Below are 11,232 nucleotides of genomic sequence, written 5' to 3'. Positions count from 1 at the left end.
TAGTCGGAGTTGTTGTAGTCGGAGTTGTTATAGTCGGAGTTGTTGTAGTCGGAGTTGTTATACTCGGAGTTGTTGTAGTCGGAGTTGTTGTAGTCGGAGTTGTTGTAGTCGGAGTTGTTGTAGTCGGAGTTGTTGTAGTCGGAGTTGTTGTAGTCGGAGTTGTTGTTGTTGAGGTTATAGTCAGAGTTGTTGTTCGGGTTGTAGTCGGAGTTGTTGTTGGGGTTGTAGTCGGTGTTGTTGTTGGGGTTGTTGATGGAGTTGTTGTTGTTGGGGTTGTTGTCAGAGTTGTTGTTATTGGGGTTGTAGTCGGAGTTGTTGTCGGAGTTGTTATTGTTGGGGTTGTAGTCGGAGTTGTTGTTGGGGTTGTAGTCGGAGTTGTTGTAGTCGGAGTTGTTGTAGTCGGAGTTGTTGTAGTCGGAGTTGTTGTAGTCGGAGTTGTTGTCGGAGTTGTTGTAGTCGGAGTTGTTGTTGTTGGGGTTGTTGTCGGAGTTGTTGTTGGGGTTGTTGTCGGAATTGTTGTCGGAGTTGTTATTGTTGGGGTTGTAGTCGGAGTTGTTGTTGGGGTTGTTGTCGGAGTTGTTGTTGGGGTTGTAGTCAGAGTTGTTGCAGTCGGAGTTGTTGTCGGAGTTGTTGTAGTTGGAGTTGTTGTTGTTGGGGTTGTTGTCGGAGTTGTTGTTGTTGGGGTTGTTGTCGGAATTGTTGTCGGAGTTGTTATTGTTGGGGTTGTAGTCGGAGTTGTTGTTGGGGTTGTTGTCGGAGTTGTTGTTGGGGTTGTAGTCGGAGTTGTTGTAGTCGGAGTTGTTGTAGTCGGAGTTGTTGTAGTCGGGGTTATAGTCAGAGTTGTTGTTGGGGTTGTAGTCGGAGTTGTTGTAGTCGGAGTTGTTGTAGTCGGAGTTGTGGTAGTCGGAGTTGTGGTAGTCGGAGTTGTGGTAGTCGGAGTTGTGGTAGTCGGAGTTGTTGTAGTCGGAGTTGTTGTAGTTGGGGTTTTAGTCAGAGTTGTTGTTGGGGTTGTAGTCGGAGTTGTTGTAGTCGGAGTTGTTGTAGTCGGAGTTGTTGTAGTCGGAGTTGTTGTTGTTGGGGTTATAGTCAGAGTTGTTGTTGGGGTTGTAGTCAGAGTTGTTGTAGTCGGAGTTGTTGTAGTCGGGGTTGTTGTAGTCGGGGTTGTTGTAGTCGGGGTTGTCGTAGTCGGGGTTGTAGTCAGAGTTGTAGTCGGAGTTGTTGTAGTTGGAGTTGTTGTTGGGGTTGCAGTCGGAGTTGTTGTTGGGGTTGTAGTCAGAGTTGTAGTCGGAGTTGTTGTTGGGGTTGCAGTAGGAGTTGTTGTCATTGGGGTTGCAGTAGGAGTTGTTGTCGTTGGGGTTGCAGACAGAGTTGTTGTAGTTGGAGTTGTTGTCGGAGTTGCTGTTGTTGGGGTTGTTGTCGGAGTTGTTGTTGGGGTTGTTGTCGGAGTTGTTATTGTTGGGGTTGTTGTCGGAGTTGTTGTCAGAGTTGTTATTGTTGGGGTTGTAGTCGGAGTTGTTGTTGGGGTTGTAGTCGGAGTTTTTGTTGTTGGGGTTGTAGTCGGTGTTGTTGTTGGGGTTGTTGTCGGTGTTGTTGTTGGGGTTGTTGTCGGAGTTGTTATTGTTGGGGTTGTTGTCGGAGTTGTTGTCAGAGTTGTTATTGTTGGGGTTGTAGTCGGAGTTGTTGTTGGGGTTGTAGTCGGAGTTTTTGTTGTTGGGGTTGTAGTCGGTGTTGTTGTTGGGGTTGTTGTCGGAGTTGTTGTTGTTGGGGTTGTAGTCAGAGTTGTTGTCGGAGTTGTTATTGTTGGGGTTGTAGTCGGTGTTGTTGTTGGGGTTGATGTCGGAGTTGTTATTGTTGGGGTTGTTGTCGGAGTTGTTGTCGGAGTTGTTATTGTTGGGGTTGTAGTCGGAGTTGTTGCTGGGGTTGTAGTCGGAGTTGTTGTTGGGGTTGTAGTCGGAGTTGTTGTTGGGGTTGTAGTCAGTGTTGTTGTTGGGGTTGTTGTCGGAGTTGTTGTTGTTGGGGTTGTAGTCAGAGTTGTTGTCGGAGTTGTTATTGTTGGGGTTGTAGTCGGAGTTGTTGTCAGAGTTGTTGTGGTCGGAGTTGTTGTTGTTGGGGTTGTAGTCGGAGTTGTTGGGGTGGTTGTCGGAGTTGTTGTTGTTGGGGTTGTAGTCGGAGTTGTTGTTGTTGGGGTTGTAGTCGGAGTTGTTGGGGTGGTTGTCAGAGTTGTTGTTGTTGGGGTTGTAGTCGGGGTTGTTGTTGTTGGGGTTATAGTCGGAGTTGTTGTCAGAGTTGTTGTAGTCGGAGTTGTTGTTGTTGGGGTTGTAGTCGGAGTTGTTGTCGTAGTTGTTGTAGTCGGAGTTGTTGTTGTTGGGGTTGTAGTCGGAGTTGTTGTTGGGGTTGTTGTCGGAGTTGTTGTTGTTGGGGTTGTTGTCGGAGTTGTTGTTGTTGGGGTTGTAGTCGGAATTGTTGTCGGAGTTGTTATTGTTGGGGTTGTAGTCGGAGTTGTTGTTGTTGGGGTTGTAGTCGGTGTTGTTGTTGGGGTTGTTGTTGGAGTTGTTGTTGTTGGGGTTGTTGTCAGAGTTGTTGTTATTGGGGTTGTAGTCGGAGTTGTTGTTGGGGTTGTAGTCGGAGTTGTTGTAGTCGGAGTTGTTGTCGGAGTTGTTGTAGTCGGAGTTGTTGTTGTTGGGGTTGTTGTCGGAGTTGTTGTTGTTGGGGTTGTTGTCGGAGTTGTTGTCGGAGTTGTTATTGTTGGGGTTGTAGTCGGAGTTGTTGTTGGGGTTGTTGTCGGAGTTGTTGTTGGGGTTGTAGTCGGAGTTGTTGTAGTCGGAGTTGTTGTAGTCGGAGTTGTTGTTGTTGGGGTTATAGTCAGAGTTGTTGTTGGGGTTATAGTCGGAGTTGTTGTAGTCGGAGTTGTTGTAGTCGGAGTTATTGTAGTCGGAGTTGTTGTTGTTGGGGTTATAGTCAGAGTTGTTGTTGGGGTTGTAGTCGGAGTTGTTGTAGTCGGAGTTGTTGTAGTCGGAGTTGTTGTCGGAGTTGTTGTAGTCGGAGTTGTTGTTGTTGGGGTTGTTGTCGGAGTTGTTGTTGTTGGGGTTGTTGTCGGAATTGTTGTCGGAGTTGTTATTGTTGGGGTTGTAGTCGGAGTTGTTGTTGTTGGGGTTGTTGTCGGAGTTGTTGTTATTGGGGTTGTAGTCGGAGTTGTTGTCAGAGTTGTTATTGTTGGGGTTGTAGTCGGAGTTGTTGTTGGGGTTGTAGTCGGAGTTGTTGTAGTCGGAGTTGTTGTAGTCGGAGTTGTTGTAGTCGGAGTTGTTGTAGTCGGAGTTGTTGTAGTCGGAGTTGTTGTTGTTGGGGTTATAGTCGGAGTTGTTGTTGGGGTTGTAGTCGGAGTTGTTGTAGTCGGAGTTGTTGTAGTCGGAGTTGCTGTTGTTGGGGTTATAGTCAGAGTTGTTGTTGGGGTTGTAGTCGGAGTTGTTGTAGTCGGAGTTGTTGTAGTCGGAGTTGTTATAGTCGGAGTTGTTATACTCGGAGTTGTTGTAGTCGGAGTTGTTGTTGTTGAGGTTATAGTCAGAGTTGTTGTTCGGGTTGTAGTCGGAGTTGTTGTTGGGGTTGTAGTCGGTGTTGTTGTTGGGGTTGTTGATGGAGTTGTTGTTGTTGGGGTTGTTGTCAGAGTTGTTGTTATTGGGGTTGTAGTCGGAGTTGTTGTCGGAGTTGTTATTGTTGGGGTTGTAGTCGGAGTTGTTGTTGGGGTTGTAGTCGGAGTTGTTGTAGTCGGAGTTGTTGTAGTCGGAGTTGTTGTAGTCGGAGTTGTTGTAGTCGGAGTTGTTGTCGGAGTTGTTGTAGTCGGAGTTGTTGTTGTTGGGGTTGTTGTCGGAGTTGTTGTTGGGGTTGTTGTCGGAATTGTTGTCGGAGTTGTTATTGTTGGGGTTGTAGTCGGAGTTGTTGTTGGGGTTGTTGTCGGAGTTGTTGTTGGGGTTGTAGTCAGAGTTGTTGCAGTCGGAGTTGTTGTCGGAGTTGTTGTAGTTGGAGTTGTTGTTGTTGGGGTTGTTGTCGGAGTTGTTGTTGTTGGGGTTGTTGTCGGAATTGTTGTCGGAGTTGTTATTGTTGGGGTTGTAGTCGGAGTTGTTGTTGGGGTTGTTGTCGGAGTTGTTGTTGGGGTTGTAGTCGGAGTTGTTGTAGTCGGAGTTGTTGTAGTCGGAGTTGTTGTAGTCGGAGTTGTTGTAGTCGGGGTTATAGTCAGAGTTGTTGTTGGGGTTGTAGTCGGAGTTGTTGTAGTCGGAGTTGTTGTAGTCGGAGTTGTGGTAGTCGGAGTTGTGGTAGTCGGAGTTGTGGTAGTCGGAGTTGTGATAGTCGGAGTTGTTGTAGTCGGAGTTGTTGTAGTTGGGGTTTTAGTCAGAGTTGTTGTTGGGGTTGTAGTCGGAGTTGTTGTAGTCGGAGTTGTTGTAGTCGGAGTTGTTGTAGTCGGAGTTGTTGTTGTTGGGGTTATAGTCAGAGTTGTTGTTGGGGTTGTAGTCAGAGTTGTTGTAGTCGGAGTTGTTGTAGTCGGGGTTGTTGTAGTCGGGGTTGTTGTAGTCGGGGTTGTCGTAGTCGGGGTTGTAGTCAGAGTTGTAGTCGGAGTTGTTGTAGTTGGAGTTGTTGTTGGGGTTGCAGTCGGAGTTGTTGTTGGGGTTGTAGTCAGAGTTGTAGTCGGAGTTGTTGTTGGGGTTGCAGTAGGAGTTGTTGTCATTGGGGTTGCAGTAGGAGTTGTTGTCGTTGGGGTTGCAGACAGAGTTGTTGTAGTTGGAGTTGTTGTCGGAGTTGCTGTTGTTGGGGTTGTTGTCGGAGTTGTTGTTGTTGGGGTTGTTGTCGGAGTTGTTGTCGGAGTTGTTGTTGTTGTGATTGTAGTTGGAGTTGTCGCCGGAGTTGTTGTTGTTGGGGTTGTTGTCGGAGTTGTTGTTGGGGCTGTAGTCGGAGTGGTTGTAGTCAGAGTGCTTGTGGTCGGAGTGGTTGTAGGCGGAGTTGTTGTAGTCGGGGTTGTTGTAGTCGGGGTTGTTGTAGCCGGGGTTGTTGTAGTCGGGGTTGTTGTAGTCGGGGTTGTTGTTGTCAAGGTTGTTGTTGTCGAGGTTGTTGTTGTTGGGGTTGTTGTCGGAGTTGTTGTTGTCGGGGTTGTTGTTGGGATTGTTGTCGGAGTTGTTGTTGGGGCTGTAGTCAGAGTGGTTGTTGTTGGGATTGTTGTAGTCGGAGTTGTTGTTGTTGGGGTTGTAGTCGGAGTGGTTGTCAGAGTTGTTGTAGTTGGAGTTGTTGTTGTTGGGGTTGTAGTCGGAGTTGTTGTCGGAGTTGTTGTAGTTGGAGTTGTTGTAGTCGGAGTTGTTGTTGTTGAGGTTGTTGTCGCAGTTGTTGTTGTTGGGGTTGTAGTCAGAATTGTTATCGGAGTTGTTATTGTTGGGGTTGTAGTCGGAGTTGTTGTTGGGGTTGTAATCGGAGTTGTTGTTGTTGGGATTGTTGTCGGAGTTGTTGTTGTTGGGGTTGTAGTCAGAATTGTTATCGGAGTTGTTATTGTTGGGGTTGTAGTCGGAGTTGTTGTTGGGGTTGTAATCGGAGTTGTTGTTGTTGGGGTTGTAGACGGTGTTGTTGTTGGGGTTGTTGTCGGAGTTGTTGTTGTTGGGGTTGTTGTCAGAGTTGTCGTTGTTGGGGTTGTTGTCAGAGTCGTTGTTGTTGGGGTTGTAGTCGGAGTTGTTGTCGGAGTTGTTATTGTTGGGGTTGTAGTCGGAGTTGTTGTTGGGGTTGTTGTCGGAGTTGTTGTAGTCGGAGTTGTTGTAGTCGGGGTTGTAGTCGGAGTTGTAGTCGGAGTTGTAGTCGGGGTTGTTGTAGTTGGAGTTGTTGTTGGGGTTGTAGTCGGAGTTGTTGTTGGGGTTGTAGTCAGAGTTGTAGTCGGAGTTGTTGTTGGGGTTGCAGTCGGAGTTGTTGTCGTTGGGGTTGCAGTCGGAGTTGTTGTAGTTGGAGTTGTTGTCGGAGTTGTTGTTGTTGGGGTTGTTGTCGGAGTTGTTGTTGTCGGAGTTGTTGTTGTTGGAGTTGTTGTTGTCAGAGTTGTTGTTGTTGTGATTGTAGTTGGAGTTGTTGTCGGAGTTGTTGTTGTTGGGGTTGTTGTCGGAGTTGTTGTTGGGGCTGTAGTCGGAGTGGTCGTAGTCGGAGTGGTCGTAGTCGGAGTGGTCGTAGTCGGAGTTGTTGTAGTCGGAGTTGTTGTACTCAGGTTTGTTGTAGTCGGGGTTGTTGTAGTCGGGGTTGTTGTAGTCGGGGTTGTTGTTGGGGTTGTTGTTGTCGGAGTTGTTGTCAGAGTTGTTGTCGGGGTTGTTGTTGTGATTGTAGTCGGAGTTGTTGTTGGGGTTGTTGTCGGAGTTGTTGTTGGGGCTGTAGTCGGAGTTGTTGTAGTCGGAGTTGTTGTAGTCGGAGTTGTTGTAGTCGGAGTTGTTGTTGTTGGGGTTATAGTCAGAGTTGTTGTTGGGGTTGTAGTTGGAGTTGTTGTAGTCTGAGTTGTTGTAGTCGGGGTTGTTGTAGTCGGGGTTGTTGTAGTCGGGGTTGGAGTCAGAGTTGTAGTCGGAGTTGTTGTAGTTGGAGTTGTTGTTGGGGTTGCAGTCGGAGTTGTTGTTGGGGTTGTAGTCAGAGTTGTAGTCGGAGTTGTTGTTGGGGTTGCAGTAGGAGTTGTTGTCATTGGGGTTGCAGTAGGAGTTGTTGTCGTTGGGGTTGCAGACGGAGTTGTTGTAGTTGGAGTTGTTGTCGGAGTTGCTGTTGTTGGGGTTGTTGTCGGAGTTGTTGTTGTCGTGATTGTAGTTGGAGTTGTCGTCGGAGTTGTTGTTGTTGAGGTTGTTGTCGGAGTTGTTGTTGGGGCTGTAGTCGGAGTGGTTGTAGTCAGAGTGCTTGTGGTCGGAGTGGTTGTAGTCGGAGTTGTTGTAGGCGGAGTTGTTGTAGTCGGGGTTGTTGTAGTCGGGGTTGTTGTAGCCGGGGTTGTTGTAGCCGGGGTTGTTGTAGCCGGGGTTGTTGTAGTCGGGGTTGTTGTAGTCGGGGTTGTTGTAGTCGGGGTTGTTGTTGTCGAGGTTATTGTTGTTGGGGTTGTTGTCGGAGTTGTTGTTGTCGGGGTTGTTGTTGGGATTGTTGTCAGAGTTATTGTCCGGGTTGTTGTCGGAGTTGTTGTTGGGGCTGTAGTCAGAGTGGTTGTTGTTGGGGTTGTTGTAGTCGGAGTTGTTGTTGTTGGGGTTGTAGTCGGAGTGGTTGTCAGAGTTGTTGTAGTTGGAGTTGTTGTTGTTGGGGTTGTAGTCGGAGTTGTTGTCGGAGTTGTTGTAGTTGGAGTTGTTGTAGTCGGAGTTGTTGTTGTTGAGGTTGTTGTCGGAGTTGTTGTTGTTGGGGTTGTTGTCGGAGTTGTTGTTGTTGGGGTTGTAGTCAGAATTATTATCGGAGTTGTTATTGTTGGGGTTGTAGTCGGAGTTGTTGTTGGGGTTGTAATCGGAGTTGTTGTTGTTGGGGTTGTAGTCGGTGTTGTTGTTGGGGTTGTTGTTGGAGTTGTTGTTGTTGGGGTTGTTGTCAGAGTTGTTGTTGTTGGGGTTGTTGTCAGAGTCGTTGTTGTTGGGGTTGTAGTCGGAGTTGTTGTCGGAGTTGTTATTGTTGGGGTTGTAGTCGGAGTTGTTGTTGGGGTTGTTGTCGGAGTTGTTGTAGTCGGAGTTGTTGTAGTCGGAGTTGTTGTAGTCAGGGTTGTAGTCGGAGTTGTAGTCGGAGTTGTTGTAGTTGGAGTTGTTGTTGGGGTTGCAGTCGGAGTTGTTATTGGGGTTGTAGTCAGAGTTGTAGTCGGAGTTGTTGTTGGGGTTGCAGTCAGAGTTGTTGTCGTTGGGGTTGCAGTCGGAGTTGTTGTAGTTGGAGTTGTTGTCGGAGTTGTTGTTGGGGTTGTTGTCGGAGTTGTTGTTGGGGTTGTTGTCGGAGTTGTTGTTGTCGGAGTTGTTGTTGTTGTGATTGTAGTTGGAGTTATTGTCGGAGTTGTTGTTGTTGAGGTTGTTGTCGGAGTTGTTGTTGGGGCTGTAGTCGGAGTGGTCGTAGTCGGAGTGGTCATAGTCGGAGTGGTTGTAGTTGGAGTTGTTGTAGTCGGGGTTGTTGTAGTCGGGGTTGTTGTAGTCGGGGTTGTTGTTGGGGTTGTTGTTGTCGGGGTTGTTGTTGTCGGGGTTGTTGTTGTGATTGTAGTCGGAGTTGTTGTTGGGGTTGTTGTCGGAGTTGTTGTTGGGGCTGTAGTCAGAGTGGTTGTTGTCGGGGTTGTTGTAGTCAGAGTTGTTGTAGTCGGAGTTGTTGTAGTCGGAGTTGTTGTAGTCGGAGATAACGTTGTCGGAGTTGTGGTTGTTGGGGTTGTATTTGGGGTTGTTGTCAGAGTTGTTGTTGGGGTTGTAGTCGGAGTTGTTGTTGGGGCTGTAGTTGGAGTTGTTGTTGTCGGAGTTGTTGTAGTCGGAGTTGTCGTCGGAGTTGTTGTTGGGGTCGTACTCAGAGTTGTTGTTGCCGGTGTTGTTGTTGTCGGAGTTGTTGTAGTCGGAGTTGTTGTAGTCGGAGTTGTTGTAGTCGGAGTTGTTGTAGTCAGTGTTGTTGTCGGAGTTGTTGTCGGAGTTGTTGTCGGGGTTGTTGTTGGGGTTGTTGTCGGAGTTGTTGTCGTTGGGGTTGCAGTCGGAGTTGTTGTAGTTGGAGTTGTCGGAGTTGTTGTTGTTGGGGTTGTTGTCGGAGTTGTTGTTGTTGGGGTTGTTGTAGTCGGAGTTGTTGTAGTTGGGGTTGTAGTCAGAGTTGTTGTTGGGGTTGTAGTCGGAGTGGTTGTTGTCGGGGTTGTTGTTGTCGGAGTTGTTGTAGTCGGAGTTGTTGTAGTCGGAGATAACGTTGTCGGAGTTGTGGTTGTTGGGGTTGTATTTGGGGTTGTTGTCAGAGTTGTTGTTGGGGTTGTAGTCGGAGTTGTTGGGGCTGTAGTTGGAGTTGTTGTTGTCGGAGTTGTTGTAGTCGGAGTTGTCGTCGGAGTTGTTGTTGGGGTTGTACTCAGAGTTGTTGTTGTCGGAGTTGTTGTTGTCAGAGTTGTTGTTGTCAGAGTTGTTGTAGTCGGAGTTGTTGTAGTCGGTGTTGTAGTCGGAGTTGTTGTTGGAGTTGTTGTAGTCAGAGTTGTTGTTGTAGTCAGAATTGTTGTTGTAGTCGTGGTTGTTGTTGGGATTGTAGTCGGAGTTGTCTGGGTTGTGGTCGGAGTTGTTGTTGGAGATGTAGTCGGAGTTGTTGTCGGTGTTGATGTCGGACTTGTTGTTGTCGGAGTTGTAGTCAGAGTTGTAGTTGTCGGAGTTGTTGTTGTCGGGGTTGTAGTCAGAGTCATTGTCGGAGCTGTTGTTGTCGGGGCTGTCGTTGTCGGAGCTGTCGTTGTCGGAGCTGTCGTTGTCGGGGCTGTCGTTGTCGGGGCTGTCGTTGTCGGGGCTGTCGTTGTCGGGGCTGTCGTTGTCGGGGCTGTCGTTGTCGGGGCTGTCGTTGTCGGGGCTGTCGTTGTCGGAGCTGTTGTTGTCGGGGCTGTTGTCGTCGGAGTTGTTGTTGGACTTGTTGTAGGATTTGATGTTGTTGGGGTTGTTGTCGGAGTTGGTGTAGTCGGAGTTGTAGTCAAAGTTGTTGTTGTTGTTGTCAGAGTTGTTGTTTTCAGAGTTGTTGTTGTTGGGGTCGTAGTCAGAGTTGTTGGAGTTGTTGCTGTTGGGGTTGTTGTAGTCGGAGTTGTCGTTGGAGTTGTTGCCGTTGGGGGTGTACTCGAAGTTGTTGTCGGAGTTGTTGTGTGTGTCAGAATTGTCGTAGTCGGAGTTGTTGTTGTCAGAGTTGTTGTTGTCAGAGTTGTTGTCATCGCAGTTGTTGTTGTCGGAGTTGTTGTTGTCGGAGTTGTTGTTGTCAGAGTTGTTGGGGTTGCAGTCGGTGTTGTTGTTGGAGTTGTTGTACTCGGAGTTGTTGTTGGGGTTGTAGTCGGAGTTGTTGTTGGGGTTGTAGTCGGAGTTGTTGTCGGAGTTGTTGGGGTTGTAGTCGGGGTTGTTGTAGTCAGGGTTGTTGTATTTGGGGTTGTTGTAGTCGGGGTTGTTGTAGTCGGGGTTGTTGTTGTCAGGGTTGTTGTCGGGGTTCTTGTCAGAGTTGTTGTTGTCAGAGTTGTTGTTGTCGGAGTTATGGTCAGAGTTGTAGTCAGAGTTGTTATTGGGGTTGTAGTTGGAGTTGTTGTCGGAGTTGTTGTTGTTGGGGTTGTAGTCGGTGTTGTTGTCGTTGGGGTTGCAGTCGGAGTTGTTGTAGTTGGAGTTGTTGTCGGAGTTGTTGTTGGGGTTGTTGTCGGAGTTGTTGTTGTTGGGGTTGTTGTAGTCGGAGTTGTTGTAGTTGGGGTTGTAGTCAGAGTTGTTGTTGTTGGGGTTGTAGTCGGAGTGGTTGTTGTCGGGGTTGTTGTTGTCAGAGTTGTTGTAGTCGGAGATAACGTTGTCGGAGTTGTGGTTGTTGGGGTTGTATTTGGGGTTGTTGTCAGAGTTGTTGTTGGGGTTGTAGTCGGAGTTGTTGGGGCTGTAGTTGGAGTTGTTGTTGTCGGAGTTGTTGTAGTCGGAGTTGTCGTCGGAGTTGTTGTTGGGGTTGTACTCAGAGTTGTTGTTGTTGTCGGAGTTGTTGTTGTCGGAGTTGTTGTAGTCGGAGTTGTTGTAGTCGGAGTTGTTGTAGTCGGAGATGTTGTCGGTGTTGTTGTCGGAGTTGTAGTCGGAGTTGTAGTCGGAGTTGTTGTTGGAGTTGTTGTAGTCAGAGTTGTTGTTGTAGTCGGAATTGTTGTTGTAGTCGGGGTTGTTGTTGTCGGAGTTGTTGGGATTGTAGTCGGAGTTGTCTGGGTTGTGGTCGGAGTTGTTGTCGGAGATGTAGTCGGGGATGTAGTCGGAGTTGTCAGAGTTGTTGTCGGTGTTGATGTCGGACTTGTTGTTGTCGGAGTTGTAGTCGGAGTTGTAGTTGTCAGAGTTGTTGTTGTCGGGGTTGTAGTCGGAGTCATTGTCGGAGCTGTTGTTGTTGGGGCTGTCGTTGTCGGAGCTGTCGTTGTCGGGGCTGTTGTCGTCGGAGTTGTTGTTGGACTTGTTGTAGGATTTGTTGTTGTTGGGGTTGTTGTCGGAGTTGGTGTAGTCGGAGTTGTAGTCAAAGTTGTTGTTGTTATTGTCAGAGTTGTTGTTTTCAGAGTTGTTGTTGTTGGGGTCATAGTCAGAGTTGTTGGAGTTGTTGCTGTTG

At 47.9% G+C, this 11,232-nt stretch overlaps 1 protein-coding gene across 1 annotated transcript; it reads right to left on the bottom strand.

Annotated features, from left to right (window-relative positions):
* Positions 1 to 215: 215 nt before the first annotated feature.
* On the bottom strand, positions 216 to 11,002 carry LOC145341245 (uncharacterized; the record flags this gene model as incomplete). Its single annotated transcript, XM_080186171.1, has 11 exons — positions 10,667 to 11,002; positions 10,262 to 10,453; positions 8,957 to 9,938; positions 7,865 to 8,026; positions 7,264 to 7,636; positions 6,886 to 7,164; positions 6,557 to 6,753; positions 4,649 to 6,106; positions 3,704 to 4,267; positions 1,411 to 3,406; positions 216 to 720 (listed from the first exon to the last, which is right to left on the bottom strand). Coding segments are annotated over exons 1-11 (7,044 nt in total), but the record flags the coding sequence as incomplete, so codon positions are not given.
* Between the last annotated feature and the right edge of the window lie 230 nt (positions 11,003 to 11,232).

The sequence above is a fragment of the Carcharhinus amblyrhynchos genome, chromosome 3 (genome assembly GCF_965287045.1).
Source record: "Carcharhinus amblyrhynchos chromosome 3, sCarAmb.v2.hapA, whole genome shotgun sequence".
Classification (NCBI taxonomy): domain Eukaryota; kingdom Metazoa; phylum Chordata; class Chondrichthyes; order Carcharhiniformes; family Carcharhinidae; genus Carcharhinus; species Carcharhinus amblyrhynchos.
This window is presented reverse-complemented; position numbering and strand designations above follow the sequence as displayed.